At 36.4% G+C, this 24,648-nt stretch overlaps 2 protein-coding genes across 3 annotated transcripts in view; one reads left to right on the top strand and one right to left on the bottom strand.

The window, feature by feature from the left end:
* The window catches only part of LOC121427802 (peroxisomal targeting signal 1 receptor-like), a 48,832-nt gene extending 29,327 nt beyond the window's left edge, over window positions 1-19,505 (bottom strand). For both annotated transcript variants that reach the window (XM_041624366.1, XM_041624367.1), the window contains exons 1-2: window positions 19,415-19,505; window positions 65-258 (exon numbers count right to left, since the gene is read on the bottom strand). In XM_041624366.1, the coding sequence (XP_041480300.1) occupies window positions 65-238 (174 nt within the window). In that variant the 5' untranslated portion in view covers window positions 239-258; window positions 19,415-19,505. The remainder of the gene's footprint in view (window positions 1-64; window positions 259-19,414) is intronic.
* A 1,428-nt stretch (window positions 19,506-20,933) lies between these two features.
* On the top strand, window positions 20,934-23,294 carry LOC121427338. Its single transcript, XM_041623681.1, has one exon. The coding sequence runs from the start codon at window positions 22,274-22,276 to the stop codon at window positions 23,282-23,284; it is 1,011 nt and encodes a 336-aa protein (XP_041479615.1). The 5' UTR covers window positions 20,934-22,273; the 3' UTR covers window positions 23,285-23,294.
* Window positions 23,295-24,648: the final 1,354 nt, after the last annotated feature.

Raw genomic sequence — 24,648 nt, 5'->3', positions numbered from 1 at the left:
TCACCCCCAGCCCCTGTGCATTTTTCCCCCCGAGACCCAGATGTAAATACCGGTATCCACTTACCTCTTGGTCTGGAGCTTCAAGGAAGGGTCTTGCCCCCTGCACAAACCCACCAGGCCCTGGGAGATGCTGGAGACCCTCCTGATGGAGAGATTTGTCTTGGGTGAAGTGAGATGTTAAACGCATCAAGGGGTTGGCCGTACCACATTCCCCCTCAACAAGATCTCTCATTGCCATGTTGACAGATGAGTTTCTTACTGTGGATGAAAATACAAACAAATTACTATTCATCACTGGTGTATAGATGGAGGACTTTGGGTGTTCGCCCCCCCCCCAAAAAAAAAAAAAGCTCCACAAACAAGAAAATGAATATCAAAATCTATTTACAATATTAGATTTTTATCCTAAAAAGTTCATTTTGGCTCAATAAGCCAAGACCTGCTTTCAAAAAATATATTCTATAGGAATCTGTTAGTGACCACCATTTCATAATCCACGAGTCAACCAACATTAAATTTAACATTTTCGTATATTTTGCAAAAAAATAAGAGCAGATTTTAATTTTTAAAATGATATACATGTACATGCACTGTACACTAAACATGTAGATCATCAGGAACTAACCAACACTACATGGAAGTACATGAACTTTATTCAATAAAATAATTTGAAGGAGAACTAGCACATCAATGATGTGGAGCTCATCCGGCATCTCGCAACACAATTTAACGCAATTTTAATTTCAGCCCAGTTGACACTGTAGTGAATTATATTAGTGACATAAATTAAGGAAATAGAATTGAAATTGATGAAGAAATGACATACATGTAAAAGCAGTTTTTGTGATCTATGAATAAATTTCATATGAATTAAGTATTGATTATTATCTAGTCAAGGTTTCTTAACTCTGTGTAGAACCTTGCTGAACCTAATGTAGCTCTCAGATGGAACAAAAATAACCAAAATCAATCAACAAATTATAAAGTAAGTAATTTTTGTGAGTTTTGAAAATATATGAATAAATAGTAGATTCAATGAGTTTCAAAATTCTATGTTAAAATTTTGTATCACCACCTCGACCTATCATATAAAGCAAACAAAATTGAAATTGATCAACAAATGAAGAAGAAAAAACATTTTTTGTGATTTATGAATAAATTTTGCATAAATTAGAATAAATAATTTTCCAGACAAAATTTCAAAATTTTGTGTACAAGTTTGGTGAACCTCATGCAGCTCTATCAGATGGAAGAAAAAAAAATCAAAATCTGTCAACAAATAAAGAAGAGGAATTTTCTGTGATTTATGGATACATTTTGCATAAATTAGCATAAATAATTTTCTACTGAAAATTTTCAAAATTCTGTGTAGAAGTTTGGTGGGCCTCATGAACTTCTACCGGATGGAAGAAAAAATATCAAAATCTGTCAACAAATAAAGAAGAAGATGCATTTACTGTGATTTCTGAATAAATTAGCATAAGTAATTTTCTACTGAAAATTTCAAAAATCTGTGTAGAAGTTTGGTGAACCTCATAAAGTTCTACAAGATGGAAGAAGAAAAAAAGTAAATATCGGTCAACAATTAAAGAAGAAAAAGCATTTTATGTGAATTTTTAAAATACATACATGTACATGTATGAATGAATGAATTGCATAAATTAGCATAAAAATTGTTCTAGTCAAAATTTCAACATTCAGTGTAGAAGATTGGTAAATCTCATGAAGCTCTACCAGATGAAAGAAAAAAAATCAAAATCGGTCAACAAATAAAGAAAAAGAAGCATTTTATGTTAATTTCTAAAAATATGCATAGATTAATTTCGCATAAATTAGCATAACAAGTGGAATGCCTCTGGCCGTCTCACCTGCATCACGCGGTTCAATATAGCAGCAGTGCTCACTTTGAATACTACTCTAACTCGCACAAGATGCTCAGTGATACATGGTTACTCTTATTTCCCTTTTTTATGAACTAGACCAATAAACTTACAGAGATATGATGGTTATTCAACAAAAAACCCCAACATGGCCAAAGTTCATTAACCTTACATGACCTTTGACCTTGATCATGTGACCTGAAACTCGAACAGGATGTTCAGTGATACTTGATTACTCTAATGTCCAAGTTTAATGAACTAGACCAACAAACTTTCAAAGTTATGATGGTAATTCAACAGATACCCCCGATTCGGCCAAAGTTCATTGACCTTTGACCTTAATCATGAGACCTGAAACGCGCACAGGATGTTCTGTGATACTTGATTACTATTATGTCCAAGTTTCATGAATCAGATCCATAAACTTTCAAAGTTATGATGGGAATTCAACAGATATCCCCAATTCGGCCAAAGTTCATTGACCCTAAATGACCTTTGACCTTAGTCATGTGACGTGAAACTCATGCAGGATGTTCAGTGATACTTGATTAACCCGTTCGCGACGGCATAGTAGAATAGGTTCTAACACCTCAAACGAGATTAATCAGCCGGCCATGTCAAGTTCGAACAGCTCCATTGTTCCGTGCGTGCGAGCTGGATCGTTGATTACAAAAGCGTGTGTGCGATCCACGATGAGTGAATTGATCGATCGATAGTTTTCGCGCATGCGTAGTTCATTTCCTGTTTTGGCTGCACGGAGTTCAGAGCTCACCTGTCGCTCCAGTGCTATATTATTATGTCCGTACAGAGTGACTTCTTTGAGAATGTATTGTTGGTGATGTGGGTTTTGAAGTTCTTCTTGGACTTCTTCTTTTTCGATATTACTATTATCATAATATTCTCATAATGTTACTATTATCATAATATTCTCCCTTCCTTTCTTCTTCCTTTTCTTCTTTTTCGATCTTCTTATTATCAAAATTATTATTCTCATTTCTTTTCTTCTCATATTCTTTTTTTTCGATATTCTTCTTATCTTATCATCCTCATTTCCTTTCTTCTTTTGTTCGATCTCTGTCTCATCTTTTTGTTCTTATACTTCCTATTTATAGACCCCCCCCCCTTCTCCCTTGATATAGTCTTGCTTTGTTTCCTCTTGCAAATGAAATCCTCCTTGTTTTTTCTTCCTTTTTTATAATGCTCCCTTTTCATTTTCTCCTCCTTCTTCTTCACTGATAATTGTGTAATCCTACACCTCCATCTCCTAAGTTTTCTCTTTCTATTTCCCTTCTATTTATTCTTGTTATGAATTTGCTTGTGCTTCTTTTTTCGCCTTTTTTCTTCGTCGTCTTATCTTCTCTTTATACCTATTCTCATTCTTTTACTCCCGTCGTCCTATTTTGCTTAATTTTGTTCTCTCTGTTTTTCTCTTCATGCAAAATGAAAAAAAATGAAGAATATGATATTTCCTTTTAAAAGTATGCCCCCCAAAACATGAATCTTCAAAATATCGTTATATGCATACAAGTAATACTTTCTGAACAAGAAATCATAATCTTCTCGATTAAAATTTGCAAGGTGGTATACGACAATTAGTATGAAGATTATTTATCATTTATCATCCAATTACTTAAGTTAGCCCACCCCATCCCCCATGATCACCATTATCTTCTCCCTTCATCTTTTTTCTGTTTCGTCTGCTTTTTTATTTTATCTTTTTCTTTGTCTTATCATTATTATATTCATAATCTTAACCATTGTTGCTATTATTATCAATATTATTATTATTTTTTTTTATTATCCGATTGTTATATTTTCTTTTATTATTTGTTATTATCATTGTTAGTGTTGATAGTAATGTTTATAATTGTTATCATTGATATTATGTAAACATTTGAATATTTTACATGTAAAGAATAAAAAAAATTAGTTTAATTCGATTGAAAAATATTATTGTTATTGTCATGAATGCCATCCCCTCTACTCTCTCTAATCCCCTTACCTCTAGTCAACCTCTACTTATATTCTCTCTCTCCTCTCTTTTCCCTTTACTTTTTTCCCTTCTATTCAATCAGTAGCTTACGCAGGGGGGAGAGGGTTCAATTTCATACGGGGCGCTTTTAATCGAAAAAATGTACTACAACACAGCGCAGACAAGTGGGTTATGCTCTCTCTCTCTTCTTCATCTCCCGTTCCGTGCCCCCCGGCCCTCTCTCTATTTTTTCCCTTCTGAGTATATTCTCGTCATCACAGAAATATGTCCAAACCCGGCCCTCCAAGCCCAACCCATACTAAAAAATAGAACCTACATTAGGATAGGTGCCCGGCATATTCGGCCCATAATCAATTTCAAATGATTTCTAGATTTTATACGTCGTCGAGAAATGTTCAACAAAAACCTCCAAATTATTTCCTTAATTCAAAATCCAACGGAGACGTTGCCATGTATTTGTGTAAAAAAATGAATATTATGTATCAAATGATTCTAGTAATTAAAATTGTATTAAAAACAAGACATTCTGCCTTTCTTTCATTATCCAAGAATATACAATAAGTCCCTGCAAACCGTTTTATTTATTGTGAACTTACTCAATTCTCAGTTTATTTCACTAGTTTAGAACGTGTGTGGTTATTTTCTTGACATTTATGTGCAAAGGATTTAATGATCAACAAATGATTAGTAATTCATGGAAAATGCAAGAAAAAATAACTTAAGTATATGTTGGTCAATTTAAAATGGAAAAAATGAGTGTGACCAGAAAGACATTTTCGGTTTTGCTGGTATTCTAGTTGTCAGAGATTGGCGGTGAACCAAGGAATTCTTGGTGGAGGGGACTATAAATGCGCTACTTTTTCTTTACTTTTTTCTGACAAGCAAAGGGGGGGGGGGAGAAATAGAGGTCAGCAATGAAATCGCAACCCAAGTTACACCATTACTATTTTATACCCTTTTTTTATTCTAGTGCATATAAATTATATTCCATCATTTAACCCCCCACCCCCATTTGTTTCGCCACACTCACTGTCAAATTTTCGGACAATATATGATTTGATTAACATTTTAGGAACTTTCCGTTCGGAAATTATTATTTCCTGCGTTCAGTTTGTTTTAATATCCAATTTCGTCAAGATGAAAAAAGGACTCTGAAAATAATAACCTGCATTGCCAAAGTATAATTCTAAAATGTCGTAAGTGTATATAATTTCTCACCCGGTACATTCACCTTTACAGAATTTCGATGTATTAAAATAATTCTTATGTTTTATTTCTCCACTTCCTTTTTCCTTGTAGCCAACAATCCATAAGAGCTCCGATGAAAATACAAATATAACGAGTTGATTAGAGAACTGTAAGAGGAAGAGCGTGCTTCAAAAGAGATACATAGAAAGGCCATTCTCGCCTGCCTAAATATCATATTCCAGCTCATATTAAGTGATATATATTATCTCTAATTAATTAATTGTCTTTATTAATCAATTCATGTACTGATTGCTTTATCTCATATTTATCTTTATCAAAGTTGAACGTCTGTTATATTCTATGGAGTACGGCCAAAAATGAAACAAATAACTGAATGGACGTATATGGAATCACAGTATGCTTTATGCCGTGTTTCTCGCACCCTTCTAACAAGCAATTAAAAAAAAATTAAACGAGCCGCATGATGATAATGATTAATAATTCATATAATATCCACTAAACATTGTGATCAAGGCGCTCTACTTATTCATTACCCGGCTTACATCATTTGTTCCGTGAAAAGCATTATAGGCCTGTTTGCAGACATAAACATAAATATTTTATTTTAATATATTCTGCTTTTCATTCCCTCTATCTTCTCGAATAATATATCCATGGAATGCATATTTACTCCATGCTCTGGATTCCTATCGCATCACATTTTTTTTATATGCAGGTCAAACCAAACCACGATAACATACTCAATCAGAATAAAATCAATTGGGGAAACCTTAGATTTTTTTTCGAAAATTCATATGAGATTACTGATATGGATAAAACATGCTTCATATACTTTGTACATCGTAAATAACACATATTAGTCTTCATTAGCATGATTATGCCTATGTCACGGCGTTTATCACTCTTTGGTGTTAAACCAAACTGACAAAGTGTGAATTCATCCGTACATCCTTCCCTTTCAAGTCACTCTTACATTGTTAGTAAGTGGCAACTTTATTGACCTTCGCTGGATGCCCTTTTGTGATTTTCAAAGGAAAGGGGGCCATGCCTCCATCAATTACCACATCCGTATCGTTAGAACAAAATAGAGTGTACGTACGATCCGAGGTATTCTCAATAGCCAGCTGTATACACTTTTTGTTTAGGATTATAGAAATCGATATCAACTTAAAGTCGTGTACTCTCTTCTAGTTTGATCTAGCTTGATCAGTTCATGAAGTTGAATATTATGACAGCCATTTTCAAGAGGCAAAATAATGCACCTAAATGAAAGAAGAAAACAAAAATCGATGTGTTATAAACTGAAACCATGATTTTTCTTCTTCCTATATTTTATCAACGGCGCCATTTTTTTAAAAAGAAGTGCACACCTAGTTAGCAGTAATGCATATAGCATTTTCATTTATTTGAAAAGCAGGATAAAAGAGCATTGTAGATTAAATGCCTTGCTCACGGGCATAGGTGCCGCGGCCGGGATCGAACCCCGGACTTTTTGAAACCTCACAAGCAATCTTATAAAGTATCGATCGTTTTCGATCTATCGTTGATCATATCAGCGCACGCACGCAGCTCTGCGTGCGTTTTGGGTTGCATTTCGCTGCTCCCATTGTTTTCCCTCACTTTTATTGATTACGGTATATACGTGGTTCTGCGAAACTGAAAATCGTTGAAATCAAGCTTCCATCGCGGCAATGCCCACTGTACGCCAATATTGGACTCTCTTCGAAGCATAACTCGTTTTATAATGCTTTATAAACTATAGAAACAAAAGGTAAAAACGTATGACTTTCTGGAATGTGTAGTTTAATTAATGGACATTGTAATTATAACACAGAAAAGGCAGAAACATAGTATGAAATTGTATTTTTAAAGCCTGCAAATGGATGCGAGTAATAGCCTTTGGGGAACCGACTATATACGGCTCCCGTACATGAATAAGTTTTAGGGAACCGTATATATCCGGCTCCCGTTGGCAACGGGTTAACCTTATGTCCAAGTTTCATGAACTAGGTCCATATATTTTCAAAGTTATGATGGGAATTCAACAGATATCCCCAATTCGGCCAAAGTTCATTGACCCTAAATGACCTTTGACCTTGGTCATGTGACGTGAAACTCATGCAGGATGTTCAGTGATACTTGATTAACCTTATGTCCAAGTTTCATGAACTAGGTCCATATATTTTCTAAGTTATGATGACATTTCAAAAACTTAACCTCAGGTTAAGATTTCGATGTTGATTCCTCCAACATGGTCTAAGTTCATTGACCCTAAATGACCTTTGACCTTGGTCATGTGACATGAAACTCTGATAGGATGTTCAGTAATACTTGATTAACCTTATGGCCAAGTTTTATTAACTAGGTCCATATACTTTCTAAGTTATGACATTTCAAAAACTTAACCTCAGGTTAAGATTTGATGTTGACGCCGCCGCCGCCGTCGCCGTCGGAAAAGCGGCGCCTATAGTCTCACTTTGCTTCGCAGGTGAGACAAAAATTGTTCTGGTCAAAATTTCAAAATTCTGTGTAGAAGTTTGGTGAACCTCATGAAGCTCTACCAGATGGAAGCAAAAAAATCAAAATCGGTCAACAAATAAAGAAGAAGTAGCATTTTTTTTTAATTTTGAAAAATGCGCATAAATTAGCATATTTAATGAATTTCAAAATTCTGTGTAGAAGTTTTGAATGCCCCACCTAGTGCTATCATATAAAGCAAACAGAATTGAAATCCGACTTGAAATGGCGAAGTAGTAGCATTTTGAAATTGTGGACGGACGACAGACGACACGCAATGGCATAAGCTCATCTTGCCCTTCGGGCCGGATGAGCTAAAAATAAGGGTTGAACTTGAAGCTCCTTCTGAGGTATGAGATACTGTTTAATATAAATCACTCTTGCAAGTAAAAAAAAAAAAAAAACAAGAACGAGTGGAGAGCCGCTGGCAGTCTCGCCTGAATTATACAGGATAGCAGCAGTGCTGACTTTGTAAACAACTAGATGAATAATTACATGTATTCACAAAAACACATCTATGCGACAATGAACTACTCAGTTCATTGATCTTTGCTGTGGGCCTACACAGCTAGCACACAAACACACTAACAAACACACATGAAGACAGATGACATACATTTTTTTCACAATAAGGTCGATATGGTGTGTATTCCCAAGAGGTTTCAAAACCATGAACTACTGTATGCAGATTTTTGTACATAATTACGAATATTTCAAAGCGTACACTATTACAAACAAATTCCAAGTTACAAATTTTTAGCAAAATGTAAAGGATGCCTACATGTAACTTCAAGTACCTACAACTCTGTGACGCGACTGCAGGATTGTTATGATGGTTATGTATGATCCATGGTCACATAACACATAAATGAATCATCAGTAGAGGTACAGTACACAGCCAATATTGGAGACGGTCTCCTTGCCATGTGGAAGATAATCTCCAATATTAGAGACTAGAGCTGCCAATATTTTAAAGTACATGTAATAAGTAGTAATGCAGAAGCGCAAAAGTAATAATTTTGAGATAAAAAAGCAATATAACATGCACCGAGCAGTCTCCCGGTAATACAAATTTCTTTGAAGTGCTCATGTATTAGAAAACAGATGCACAATTAGATCTAAATAGATCTTCATGTATTTTCTTGAGAAAATGCCAAAAATGCTTAACCCTATCTAGGCCGGGGGGGCCTCGGAGGCCCCCCCCCTCAACGAATCGCGCGATATTTTCGCCATGCAAAATTTTTTGACCGCGCCGCTCGCTGAGTTTTTACTTTCAAGTCTTGCGCAACTTTTGAGACCAATTTTGCGTCACCCGGGTATGTGGTTCCGAAATTACGCAACATTATGTAAGTGCATGTCAGACCGAAAATTGCTCAAAAACGTGATTTCGTGTACAAAGTCAATGCAAATCGTGTTTTCAACTAAATTTCATTTATGTATGATTATTTTTAGTTTTGCTAGTCTAAATGTATTCATTTTATGCTTTTTATGATCACAGAAGAGTCCCCAACAAATTTCATTGAAAAAACAATGAAAAACAAAAGGTAAAAAAACAAAGAAATACAAAAGAAATTGCAAAAAACAATATAATACATAAAAAAATGATTTGATATCACAATTTTTTTCATGTACTCTTGCTTAGGACACCACAAAGAATTTCTATACCAAAAATTAGTACATTTGGAGCTTTATTTAGGGAGTTAGAGGAAAAAGTATGATTTCGCATACTAATTACGCATAAATGAGCATAATCACTTAATAGTGATTCGCATGAAATAAATTACTATACAATCTTGTAGATTATGTCCCAGGCAACCCGTGTGCCAATTTTTGGCGTGATCACGCGGTCGACGGCCGAGATCTTAGGGGAGCCTGGGAGCCCCCCCCCCTGGCCATAGGAACTCCCAAAATACCCCGGCCTAGATACATGTAGGGTTAAATATCAAATATAAAGTTGTGGTACATACATGTACATGTACAAGTTACAAGCAGTATTCTTAGAACACTGAGATACATTTTGAAAAGATAATGAATAGTAATTTTCTGCAGTTTCTAGCAAAACATCAATATTCATAACAGGAAACACTATTCCCTGACTGAAGGGCAATACCATATCAAGTGTTAACACATTATAGTTAGACATGTAGGCCTACAGTATTCCTTTGTTGAAATCATGATATGTAAATGCCGAGTCAAGAAATAATTTTGCTTTACAAATTTGAATAGCATTTTAGGTAATGAGAAAAAAGCTCTAAACTAAGTAATGTACATGTACAGTCCTATGTAAAAATATATACAAAAGACTATATGCATAGCATTCTTTCAAAAATGTGGAGCAAATTGTGATGCGATACCAGGAAAATTATTCCCTGCGAGTGCATGTACATGTACATGTGACTTTAAATGACTTTCAATATTATTCATGAAAAAAAACCACAAGTAATATTTCATGGCAATGGGTTGTGAAATACATAATGTAGAAGAATGTGAGTAAAAATTTACGGTTGTGGAATAGGGATACATACTATTCATCTCAGTTACTGCAATGGATTGACAACATGTGACTTTAATTTTGTGAATTTTTATCTAATAAATGCACAGATGCATATACATGTACCGGTATCTGTTATTTGCTTCAATGATTTCTTTTACCATCACTTTCTTGATTGATGAAACTTTTTTCTTCAAGAAATCTTGCAAAGCAATTAATAATAATAACAATAATATATTGTACTGATATAGTGTGTAACATTGGTGATCTCTATGCGCTCAGCAAATGAAGTATTTATTACATAAGAAATCAAGCAAATTAATATGGTTTTCATTAAATTAAAATATTAAATAATAATCTAAGTATTGTGCTACATTTTGATAAACATGTACATTAAATTTACATTACACTGCATTCTATTGTGCTTTATACACATGATAATATATTACATGACATACATGTATCATTACATGGTATTAATTTGGCACTGAACATATTGAATAAAACTATATCAAACTATAATACGCTACAACAATGAAAAAAGATAGGTCTTGATTGATGTCTTGAAACATTACCGTGTTTCTTCAAACAAATACCTATCGCATCTAACATATTTTGTATGAGACTTGTAAGAATTTTTCCCTTATACTTCTGCATAGCAAACTTTACTTCTTATTTCATTTACATCTACTTCTGGATTGGAAGGTGCTGTTCTTGACTATCCTCTTTCTTTTTCTTCTCAGTAAATGTTACAGAGGTAGCTGGCCTAGGTAACTTGTGAAAATCTTTCCATAGACAGAATTGCACATAGGATTATTTTACCTTCAAAAGGGCTCTATAACGGGGCCCCTGTATGGACTCTTCACGCATTTAGCTTTACGTTGAATCAATGGCGTACAGGGGGGGATGTGGTTGCTTGGTCCCACAGCTGGGGGGGGGGAGGATGAAGGATCATTTGGTCCATAATATGCATAACTACGGGGGGGGGGGGGGGGGTGGGCGGGCGAAAGAGGCGACAAAAGGAAACTGCATGGAAAACAATGACATATATATGATGTTATTTGCTGATTATGATGTAAAAATCTACTACATGTACATAATTAGAATATCAAATGTACAAAAGACCAAAATAGGAGAGTCTTGCATGTTAACTTTAATGTTGACCTGAAAATGACCTTTGACCTTACCATGTGACCTTCAACTGCAGCATAACATGCAGGTCCCCCAAGTCCATCTACCATCCAAGTTTGGTTGAAAAGCGACTTACAGTTGTGGAGTTAGGTGTAATAAGAGAGTCTTGCATGTAAACTTTAACGTTGACCTGAAAATGACCTTTGACCTTACCATATGACCTCTGACTGCAGCATATCATACAGGTCCCCTAATATCATACAGGTCCCCTAAGTCCATCTACCATCCTAGTTTGGTTGAAAAGCACCTTACGGTTGTGGAGTTATGTGTCATTAGATTTGTGACGGACGGACGACATTTGGATCCCTAAGTCTTGCCTTCACTTCTGGTGGGTGAGACAAAAAGGAACCAGGGTTAAAGAGAAAGAGAATTATGCTAGATGAACACAAAATACTTTATTTTTTCAGCTTTTACTGTTTTATTCGACTTATAATCAAATATTAAATGGGGCTTAGTCCGGCTTACCACAGTTTTTTTAAAGTCAATTCATGAAAATATTCCTCCTCAGGATTTGAGCTTTCTTTCATGAAATATCAATCTTTTTCATGATTACCATAAATACTTAAAAGTTAAAATGTCCAAATTTTTTATCGGTGTACATGTACATGTATATAAAGCTTTAGCTCATGCTTTGCGCCTGCCATATTTTAATGTTGAGATACAACTTTATGCTTTTAATGAATTTCTAAAAACACTAAATTCTCAGATCATTTGTCGCAATCGAATGATTCGATTGGTAAGCTAATGAATGATTAATAAGTTTCATGAATATTGTTTAAAATGCGTCTCTCTATCAGTTTTGAATATTTATAAAAAAATATCAGCTCGTGCTTTTTGCTTGTAATATTTTGATAAGTAACTTCTTCTCTTATATAATTATGCGAGTTTGATAGACAGATAGATAGAGATAGATAGATAAAATAGATAGATAGATAACTAGAGAGAGAGAGTTGGGGGGCAGGGGTCCCTCAGCTACATAACTTGTCCTCGCTTATTCCCAATTTGTTATTATGCTCGTGTTGTGAGTGCTTTGTGTTTTCTTATTTTTTTCTTTTTCAACCTTTTTATTGTCTCGAGCTTCCCTCTATTTCTTTACACTATGATGTAGTCCTTTTTACTTCATTGTTTCAATTCTTTTTTGTTCTCATTTCAATGAAAACATCATTATTAAACTGATGTAGAAGACTATTACGAAATTTTGACATTGTTTGGTCTCGTTTGTTTGGCTTTCTTTTTTTCTTCTCATCTTCTTTTTCTTCTTCCTTTTTCCCTTTCCTTATTTTTTCTTTTATTTCATTTTATGAGGTATCCGCCAATTTTTACAACAACAAACATATAGAGGTGGATAATCAGTGAGGGAGCATGATGGTGTGCCGCTCTATAAAAAAGGAGGAATATTGGAAGAAAAAAAAGAAGGGAAAGGGAAAAAAATAAAGGAAAAAAAAAGAAAGATGATGATTGATAATGAAAATTATCTTGGTGATGATGGTTGTGGTGATGATGGTGATGATAATGATGGTGATAGTGGTGATGATGATGACATCAGATGCAATTTTGTTATTTTGTCTTTGAAAAAATTAAGTAGTGCAAAGTGAATTCATTTAAAGTTTATTATGAAAATAGCAGAAAAAAAAAATTGGTGTGCGTTCAAGGAAAATTTATCCCCCACCAATTTTTTTTTTAAAGGTAAGATTTTTTTGTGACGGCGTAAGCCTTTGCAAGCAGCTATATTGGATATAATTATGGTAAAAAAAGTAAATGAAATGTCGAGAAATACATGATGACTTTTATGGTACATTTAGTATATCAATATATAACTTCATACTTGTTTAAAAAAGAAAAAAGTGGGTCGTTACGGACCATTAAAAATGGGAAATTTGGGCATTTTATATTTAGGATAGAGCAACTGCTCATTATAGACGTCACAAATCAAGCATTCTAAATTCTATTAACTCCATTTTTTGTCAAATAACACCTTCACCGATATTTTGAAATGATTTTTCTCATATTTTCCTCATCTTTTTATCAGGGTAAAAATTCCCCTTTAAAACAGATTCGCAAACAATATCAAAAGTAGTGGGAGGCAACGGCGGAAATCTTAGGTGACCAGGGCTGGTAAACAGGCAAAAAAAGTCCAACACAAGTGGAATGCCTCTGGCCGTCTGGCCGTAACTACTGTTACTCGCACAAGATGTTCAGTGATACTTGGTTACTCTTATTTCCACCTTTTATGAACTAGACCAATACACTTACAGAGATAGGATGGTAATTCAACAAATACCCCCAATGTGGCCAAAGTTCATTGACCTCACATGACCTTCAAGCTTGATAATGTGACCTGAAACTTGCACTGGATATTCAGTGATGCTTGATTACTCTTATGTCCAAGTTTCAAAAGTCAGATCAATAAACTTGCAAAGTTATGATGGTAATTCAACAGATACCCCAATTATGTCCAAAGTTCATTGACCTTTGACCTTGGTCATGTGACCTAAAATGCACACAAGATGTTCAGTGATACTTGATTACTCTTATGTCCAAGTTTAATGAACTAAACCAACATACTTTCAAAGTTATGATGGTAATTCAACAAATACCCCCATTCGGCCAAAGTTCATTGACCCTCAGCCTCAATGACCTTTGACCTTGATCATGTGACGTGAAACTCATGCAGGATGTTTGGTGATACTTGATTAACCTTATTTCCAAGTTTAATGAACTAGGTCCATTTATTTTCTAAGTTATGATGACATTTCAAAAACTTAACCTCAGGTTAAGATTTTGATGTTGATTCCCCCAACATGGTCTAAGTTCATTGACCCTAAATGACCTTTGACCTTGGTCGTGTGATGTTCAGTAATAATTGATTAACCTTATGGCAAAGTTTCATGAACTAGGTCCATATACTTTCTAAGTTATGATGTCATTTCAAAAACTTAACCTCAGGTTAAGATTTGATGTTGACGCCGCCACCGCCGTCGGAAAAGCGGCGCCTATAGGCTCACTCTGCTATGCAGGTGAGACAAAAAACAAACAAACAAAAACAAAAAAGAAAATTTATCACCCCCAAAAGAAGGTTGTCTCGTCCAAAATACATATTTTATTTCGATTTAAATGATGTATTTCTTTCCATCATATGTAAAAGAACAAAAATAGTAGGGACATATGATGTGCCCCCTACTATTTTGGGTTAGGGTAAGTGTCCCCCCTGGGATTTGCGCAAATGTGGGTGGGGGTGTTGCGCCTCCCTTTCGGAATCATTATGGAACAGTGTGAATAGTCGCTGTGATTTCAATCTCATAGTAACCTATAAAAAATAGAACAGAAGAACGCCTTGAACACAGGCCAAAATGCCTAACAATTTTTCTGCGGCATTAACAACTCTTGCAAGGGGCGCTCCATTTATAAATAAAGTTGCATGTATAGCTGTCTACCGCGACAAGGCTTACCGCAAGATTGGAGCCAGAAACGTGGGAATTTTCCAGAAAATTCAAGAAAAGAACTGGTGAGTACCAATTAACCATGTATTCCATAACTTATATTTACTTGTGAGAGTAGGCCTACTTGCTTTTTTGTGATATAAAGCTTAGTTCTATGCTAGGGCGGCCCAAATGCGCTTGAATGGAATGGAGTCCCAGTTTCTTAACACAGGTAAGTATGGGGGTGTCGCCTACATGCACTCATTCAATGAACAAGGTTATAATATAACCTTGTTCTCAGTTATATCTCCATGTGTGGCAAAATAAGGGTGGCAATGTTTGGCTTATTTTCTCTTTTTCTTTGGGGCAAATGCTTGATTTTTTACACTGACAGTTTCCATTACATCTATTATTCATACAACTTGGCTCTTATTTTAATTTGATTCTTTAAATCATTTTTTTCTTAATTAAAAATAGAGATCAAAAAATGAAAATTTTCTTGCCATATTACTTTCCACCAATAGAGGGCGTACACAAATATATGCCCAAAATTCAAGTTTTTGAGCGCTCTGGTGAATGAAAAAATTATTCCCAATTACTAATGAAAAATTGCATCTGTATGGAAATTAGTAAATTTTGGTCACAAAAGTGATATTTCAATGATTTTTTAAAGTGTGTGCTCTGTAAAGCATTGGCATACCATAGTCCTACCTCTAGATTCCCCACAGGCAGGGTGGTAGCAGTGCCTACATGTAGACTCAGTAAAGTAGCCTAGAGACACGTACGTGCAAAGCGCCAACTTAATGTGTTCCGCCATCTTGCTTGTTGGTTGCCGATAAAATGCGCATTTTCAGATTTTTTTACGCTCAGTCTTTATCCATGACTGAAACATTGACCAATCAAAAACTAAGATTCTATAAGAAATATGAATATTCATATACGAAAGTATAAACATAGATAATTTAATTTTATGTGAAATTTAAACACAATTCTTCAAAATTGGGTTAGTTTTATGTCTGTAAAATGACCCTTAAAACCAAAGTTTTTTTTCGAAAAAATAAGGGTTTTCCCAAGTTGTCATGGTAACATGGCCTGAATTAAAAAAGCTTAGCAAACACTTTATTTCAGTGATCGAGGATGTATTTGTTTACGGTATACGTCTACAAAAGTTATAACATTTTTTTCCAGACCATGGATGAACTTTCAAAAAGAGATATTTTAGGCAAGTTTTTATGATTTCCGGCAATTTTCTGACATAGGCATTTTGAAGACATAGTTTTTACAGAATTAGAAGACATCATGGATTTTCCTAATTATCACGACGGATATGCAACTTACTTGTAAATAAATCAAACAAAGTCTATGATTTATTTTCGATAATGCAAAAAGAGACATTCAAGTCTCTGATTGAGAGCCGCAGATTTAACATTCGCACGGCGCAATGGTAACGTTTTTCGTTGGGGCGAAAACACCAAGCGAGCCGTCCCACTCACCAGTCCCGAACGCTGCGCTGTATGTTTGATGATATATCTGGTGCCATTTCTTGCTTATAAATTTGTTTTTTCTACAATGCCACTAACTCATTAAAATTATTTGTCATGATAACATTGAAAATATTATCGTTTAATGGCCCAGAGGATCGACTGTAATAAAATACACTTTGAAATATTGTCAGAGAGTGATTAGTTAGGTGATGTTTATGGTCAGAATTTAGTCATGGCTTCGGGTGAACTTACGCAAACGCGGTCACTTGCTCACGGGGCGAGTCGGCCTGGCAATTTGGTGGAGGGCCGTTACGTGCAGTGCAGCAAGAGCAGAGTTGGGGAGTTAAGTAAAAATACTTTGAAATAAGTAATCTGCAACTATTTTTTGTCTTACTCTTATCCCTTTAGATTAATTAGATAAGAGATTAAAATTCTAAAAGATTAAATCCACTTTTAGACAGTGGCAGAACAGAGTGGTGCTTTGTAATTTAATGGGGGGGGGTCGTGCATATGCCTCCAATTCAGAAAAAAAGAGGAAAAAGAAAGAGAATCTTGCGAACTTGTTCAATTGGAATTTTGTAACCAAAACATCAAATTATGCTCATGTCGGTTGCAACTTACTAAATTCTTTTTAAATTTTGCCTGATCGATACGCCATATCGTGTATAACCCCCATTTTTTTTTGCTCGTTCATGTCGTTACGCCACTGATATAACAGCTAGTTTATGCCAACATTATTTGGTTGCGGGATCAATTCAGCTATAGCTAAACATTTATACTTTATGCCTGTTCAACTTCATACAGGTTTAGGCCTGTATTTATGAGATATTTTTAAGATCTATGGGTGCCTTCATTATTTTCATTTTCAATTAAAACAATTATTAATTATGTATTAATTTAGTATTAACCTCCATGATACATTTTATTGTGTTAAATCGTGCCATTTCTGTTATATTAAGCCCTTGTAAAAACATGCTCAGTAGCAGACCCCTCCCATATATAAACACAATATAAATGTATATAAAATGAATTGACCCCCCCCCCGGCTTCCCTATCGAGGACAAAATGAAAAAAAATCAATATAATTGACCGCCCCCCTTTGACGAGGCAGCTGTCGGTGGCATGAGTGGCATGATGTCTTCTTTGACTTTTTTGCGTGTAAAAATAATACTGAAGAAATATAGGGGCACTCTAAGTGTCCCCCATGAAAATCAATCTGGATCTGCAAGTGCATGGGGCTGCGCCCTCTCCAACGTCATAACTTCACCATGGCTCCGTAACACAAAGATTAGCGATCAATCGCTAAATGAATTGGCTAATCAAGATCAATGTTACACGTGCATTTGTCGCAAAATACTGACCAAGAACCAATCAGAAGCGTTCTTTCATTTTTGCTATTCATCGTAAACCTTTGTGTTACGGAGTCCATATGTTTACGTTCTAGCTCTCATATTTTTCATCTCCCTGATTTTTGGAAGAAAAAAAAACAAGGCGAAAGAAAAGAGTGAAATAAATCCAATACGATTAATCACAATTTGAGTTGTTTGAAAGAATTATACTTTATTAAATTCTACAACCATGATGAAGAATAAACAGCAATCTTGATAAATTCTGGGTTTTTTTTTTTCAAAAAATAAGAACCAATTAACCTTTTTCTGTCACTTTCCACATTTTGAAGAAAAAAAAATTAAGTTGTTCATCGATGCCTGCACTGATGATGAAACTGTATCCCCACTGGGTCCTCTTAACTCCCCCCCCCTCTCTCTCTCTCTCCCTCCCCCCCCCCCATAAAGCGTCTTGCTCATTTCTCTTATCTCACCTTGACCTTAATTAGTTAATCTTAACGATTTGGCGGTACTGTCAAACGTGACTGGTCGCCATCATAGCTTCATCCCCAACAAACACGGAACAAACAATCACAACAATATTCTGGTGTTCGACCCAACATCATTCCGTTCAATACGCGTAAGGCCATACGTGGGCATGCACAAACAACGTGGGTTCTCAAAAACTGACCCGCGTTTGGACTGAAATTGTGATTAAAATAAAAATGTTATAAATATCACAAAAATATGGGTATAATAACGGATATTTGATTAACGGAAAAACATCAATCGCTTATTCATAATAATTCCGGAAAAGATTTGAACGAGGTTTTTATCAATGGTAATCAAGAGGAATTTGTGTATAGATGAATGGCGCTTAACGTTAGCCGGGTGAGGGCCGCGCCAAATCTGGCCAGAATCTGGCAATATGGCGTCGCCCTTTAAGCTGACGTTGGGTCTATGGCTCGTGCACGTATGTGGAGAGTATATAGAGTGCCGGCCGGGCTGGGTTAACTAGTAGTAGTAGTACTCATATTCATAATTATATAAGGAACATTATCAACTGAAAGATTTGGGAAATAAAATGAAATCCATGTTAAATCTTAAATCGATAGGTGCGCAGACTTGGGGACCACCGTGATACTTTTAATCCAATAATGCAGCAAACAGCTGTATGATCTCCGGGATCAGCAGGGGAGCCACTCATTCAATGAACAAGGTTATAATATTATAACCTTGTTCTCAGTTATATCTCCATGTGTGGCAAAATAAGGGTGGCAATGTTTGGCTTATTTTCTCTTTTTCTTTGGTGCAAATGCTTGATTTTTTTACACTGACAGTTTCCATTACATCTATTATTCATACAACTTGGCTCTTATTTAAATTTGATTCTTTAAATCCTTTTTTTCTTAATTAAAAATAGAGATCAAAAAATGAAAATTTTCTTGCCATATTACTTTCCACCAATAGAGGGCGTACACAAATATATGCCCAAAATTCAAGTTTTTGAGCGCTCTGCCTCTGGTGAATGAAAAAAAATATTCCCAATTACTAGTGAAAAATAAATTGCAACTGTATGGAAATTAGTAATTTTGGTCACAAAAGTGATATTTTAATGATTTTTTAAAGTTTGTGCTCTGTACAACATTGGCATACCATAGTCCTACCTCTAGATTCCCCACAGCCGGGTGGTAGCAGTGAACAAGGGGAGCGGAGGAAGAAGAGTACAGACACCGATATATTCGTGTGGGACAACAGTGTAGCTATAGATTCTACGCCATAAACAAATTAAGCAAAAATCTGTCTTGCATCAATGATTAAGCCAGGTCGGTCATACAAAAAAAGTCGACGTCAAAAACCTCGATATCGTTTATCCACGTTGAAAATAAGTTCCGTCTTGCTTACCGAAAAATGATGGTAATAATGTGTCGAAACTGTTCTCCAGAACTGAGCTTCATCAAGAATTGATCTCAGTCTCCGTTACGCAATTGCCGAATAATGCTGAGCTGAATGTGGTATTTAATCCAGGCCGTACCCACGTCGATCACCCCGATGCGTGGCCCCGCGTGGCCCACATGCATGTGCCTGGGCCGGGGTCCTTGCTTAATGAAGGGGGCCGGGGGGGGGGGGTATACATGGCAACAATTTTTTTTTCGAGTCTGTATGTGTCACAGTACATTATTTCCTTATTTTGTTAGATTTTCAGTATCAATCAATGGCATTCGTTCACGTATTGTACGGCATGAGATCCTTATCGAGCTGCGCACGGTATGATTGAACCTATTAAAAAAAATCGGCTACGTGATGATGAGGACGTGCAAATTAGATTGGTTTACCAGCTATATAACGTATTGTTAGAAAAAGGTTAAACTGAAATCACTCGAAAAAAACGGAAATACCATAGACTTGTTTCCTACTATGAAATTGTAAATAAGATTGTTAATGTTAGGAACACACAAGCGAATAGAATAGGAAGAAATCATGATACTTTTAAGATGAATGTTCCATATGCCAGATAACAGACTATTATATGAAATCATTTTATCCTCAAACAATCAATGAGTGGAATCAACTCCCTGAAATTGTAGTTAATAGCCTATCTCTCAATGCATTTAAATCGTCCCTGTTCAATGAAACAAACATCTCCAATTAGACATTTGAGTTATTATTTAAAGCAATCATTGTCATAGGTTTTCCGTCCGTTTTCATCAGAGTTGCATTTATATTAATGAAAGGACGTTCAAATTCGAAATAGTTTGTCAACCCTCTGCACACATCAGGCGCGGATCCAGGAGGGGGCCGAGCCGGCCCCGCCCCCCCCCCCTATTTTTGGCAACCTGCAAAAAAAGTGTATCGTTAACTTCATCGAAACGATGAATAACAGAAAGAAAAGTAAGAAAGAGATATTATACCCATGATGTGTAATTTACAGCCTCGTAACGGCCGGCCCGACCCCGAAAGGAAACAAGAAAAAGGTGAGGGGGAGAATTGGAAAATAGACTTTATATTAAAAAAAATCGCTCGCGCTTCGCGCTCGCATTAATTGCCTGTGTAATGAATGTCATTCAAGATGATTAAATGGCACTTAAAGGGGAAGTTCACTCTGAAGAAAACTTTGTTGTAAAAATAGCAAAAAAAATAGTAAAAAATATTGGTGAAGGATTGAGGAAAATCCGTTAAAGAGTAAGAAAGTTATTAGAGTTCAAAATTTGGGATTTGTGACGTCATAAACGAGCAGCTGCCCATGTGTTATGTAATATAAAATGTACGAATTTCAAATGTTGTATGGTTCCTGATGACTTAATTTTCTTTTCTTTTCATGATCGGGTGTGAAATGATTTGTCTATTGATATAAGTTACAGTGAAAACCATTTTCAATTTTCTGAGAAAATGACATTTCATTGATTTTTTACCATTCGCTATTGTAATGTAGTGATTGTATGAATCACTACATATACACAGTCTAGACTTCATAATGTATATGCCCCCTTCTCAGAACCATCCTTTTCAACCCCCTTCTCAGTACCCTTATCATTAATTTAATCCAAGCCATTAAAACCCTTATTGTTCATAGTCAAACAAACTCCAATCAGAGAACAAAGAACTGCCTTCCCCCTTCCCAATAATTAAACCCCGTTTAGTCCTATATCCAAACCCTTGGATTATAATCTGTGTAGAAGCTTTAAGACATGTATATATTGAGTGTACACCCAAGGGTTGAGGGAGATAACTTAAGATCATCACAGAGTTAAGATCTACATCGTCGTACGTTGTGATATGCTTTTCAACTCTACATATATTGCTGAAGATTGATGATTAATAAAGTTTCTTGATTGAAATGTACATCAAACGTTCCTGCGTGGTCATTGATGCTCCCAACTAAGATATAAACGATCCCAACACAACATGGTGGAGAACCCGGCTTTTACTCGATAGAGCAATAGAGGACTGACACTTATTTACCCTTGAAGTAGGTGTCGAAAGCCTATAGAGTTGTGTGTAAGAGGACTTGTCATCTTAACGCATATATGTTCATCAATATCTTCACAAGTTAATAATGAAATAGGAGGAAAGACAGAGAGCTTGTTTGAACCAATGTTCACGACGGCAATACAACAGTACATTTACTCAGCTCACTGGATGAAGTACAAAATTTAGGAACCTCCAAGACTAGTTACAATGAACTAATCTTCAGCCAAACTACTTCTTAATGCTGAGAGTTACGGCCAAAAATAGATGAAACACCAACGACGGATGACTGGAAGGATGACAGATGATCAGAAGGACGACAGATTACCAGAAGGACCTCGACAGCTACGATGACTGCAACAGACGAAAACCATATATGACACTGCAACTGCACGGCGACACCCTTAACATCAACGGACGGACCATTCTCAGAACTGAGGGACTTTGATGCTTGACTACTTTGTTGGATGGATGTGATTGTTATTCGGCCATATGACTTTTAATAACTTTTATGAAACCAGTTTAATTATTTCATTTCGATATTCTTCTGCCTTTGCTCCGTTACTTTGGTAAGTGAAACACTTCATTGTTCCATCCCATGAGTGAGAGTGAGAGATGATATTAAGTATTCCTTATATGGTTTATTTATTGATTTCGACAATTACACGCAAATGTTAAATTTAATTCCTTATCCTAGAATTTAAATTTCGCTATATTTGTATTAAACAGAGTACTAGTAGATCTCCCCTCTTAAAGTTCTTAAAGTTATTGAACAGGAATAATTTGACCATTAATATGACTACCACAACATCAACATCGGATATGCCACGACATACACTACGACAGACGGACTTTCTTCCATCCCGTTTTTCTGGCGATCAGCTAGATAGGGACAACTCGACCGCACATTGTCTGACTTTTGATGATTACCTGGACGCACACAATATAGACTCAACTGACCCCAACCAATTCCAGACTATACTCCGATCTTTCCGTCGCACATTGCAGGGACAGGCTAGGCTATGGATAGACGGACTGACTTTTAATTCATATGACGACTTGAAAGACGGGTTTGTAAGGAGGTTTAGCCCAGCTAAGTCTTCATACAGCCATGTTAGGGACTTTAACACAATGACGATGACTGACGGGGAGAGCGCAGAGGCGTATCTCCAACGACTTCGACAGACTGCGTCTTACATCAATTACGGCGAGGCACAGATTAAGCACAGATTGCTTGATTCTCTGCCTAATGAATGCCGTGCAACAATATTGATGTCTGCCTCAGCCTCTGACATAACTTGTGATGAAATAGCAGCTAAGGCGCAGCTATTTCTTGACTTACGAAAGGACTCGACTCCACAGACAAAAGAACTGACCTTTTCTGCCCAGGCAGAAATTGATCTTCTCAGGGAGGAGATCAATTCAATGAAAATGACCGACACCCCCAGTAACGACAGAGACCGTGGCAGAGCTCCTAACCGACGATCTCCAACACCACGACGAAACAACCATAATAGGAGTATCGACCGTAGTTTCCCCCAACGACGACAAGACCGAAGTCGTGATCGGTATCGTGACTATCATCATGATACTAGACGCGGTAAGAGCCCATACCGCATTAACCGTAACTTTAATGACCGGCAACCAAGACTGACATGTGACTATTGTCGCATACCAGGACATGTCTGGCGAGAATGCCGACGACGACTTAGGGACATTGAGACACAGCCACGACGTGACTACAATGGTCAGCGACAATTCTACAGACAACGGACGGGCTACGGCCAACAGCAACAGGATTTTTAAGACGGGAAGGAGTCAATTAACAGCGCTCGTTATCTTCCTTCCCGATATAAAAATCAGACCAGGCCTGACATTGACTTGACTTCGACTCATTTAGGTACCGAAGACGTAGAACTTAAGTTGACAGATAGGAACTTTGTGAAAGGTCGCTTACCAAATGGCAAGAATGTGTTCATTTTGTTCGATAGTGGAGCAACCAAGACTATAATTTCCACTAATTATGTCCAATCGTCTTCCTATCTTTCTAGCCTCCCTAAACAGAAAGTAAGACCAGTTAGGTTTAAAATCGGAAACGGTCAGTTCCTAACGGCGTTTTCTGCTATCAAACTACATGTCTTCATTCAAGGTCACAAGTTTGAAATATCTGCTTTGGTTGTGAACAATCTTGTGGGAGTAGACATGATTTTGGGCAACAATTCCCTTTCTGATTTAGACGGTACACTCCATTTTAGGAATCATGTATTCAAATTAAATCTAAGAAGGTCTCATTTTCCCCCACTAGCAAAATGACCATTGACCCTGGCACCTCTAAATTTGTGACAATACATGGCAAAGCCCCACCCCACTTGCGCAATTCTGATATCATATTGACAGCAAACAGTTACTTAGGCAGGCATTGTCCATCTACAATGATAGTCAAGTTGGTTAAGGGACAGACACAGCTACTTGTGACTAATTCAACAGACAAACCACTCCATTTTGCAAAGGGTAGACCCATTGCATATTTGGATACTAGCGATCTTATAAATGTGACCCATGACTTGCCAATTAATGACATTAACATGACTTTAAACTCCATGGACAATCTGGATGCGACACAGACGAATTCCAACACAGATGCTGTTAGAATTAATAACTTGGAGAGATACCCCCACCTTGACCCAAATGATCCCATTGTTGACATGACAGAAGAGGAGATAATAAAGAAACACATTGACCTGACAGGAAGCATTCTGTCTCAAGATGAAAGGCAGGAAATAGTTCGCGTTTTGATGGATAACAGGGATGCATTTTCTCTCTATGGCGAGCTATCTAGTTGTCCAAATTTTGAGGTAGATATTGAACTGACTGACAATGAACCATTGTTCATACGACCTTACTTTGCAACTGAAACTGACAAGACTAAGATAGAGTATGAGCTTAGCAAACTTGTCAAATTGGGAATTTTGGAGGTAGGACATCAATCATATACTTCACCTGTACTCCTTCTTTCTAAGAAAAACACCACTGACAAAAGGGTTGTGACAGACTTTCGCTATCTCAATTCGAGAATCAAGCGAATAAATCACCCATTCTCCCTACTTTCTGAAACACTCAAACGCATTGGCAATGCTAATACAAGAGTTCTTAGTGTGACTGATTTGAAG

This window comes from Lytechinus variegatus, chromosome 14 (genome assembly GCF_018143015.1).
Source record: "Lytechinus variegatus isolate NC3 chromosome 14, Lvar_3.0, whole genome shotgun sequence".
Classification (NCBI taxonomy): domain Eukaryota; kingdom Metazoa; phylum Echinodermata; class Echinoidea; order Temnopleuroida; family Toxopneustidae; genus Lytechinus; species Lytechinus variegatus.
This window is presented reverse-complemented; position numbering and strand designations above follow the sequence as displayed.

Excerpts from the sequence above, each read along its gene's own strand:
- LOC121427338 (XM_041623681.1), top strand. The coding sequence starts at position 22,274 with ATGACTACCACAACATCAACATCGGATATGCCACGACATACACTACGA.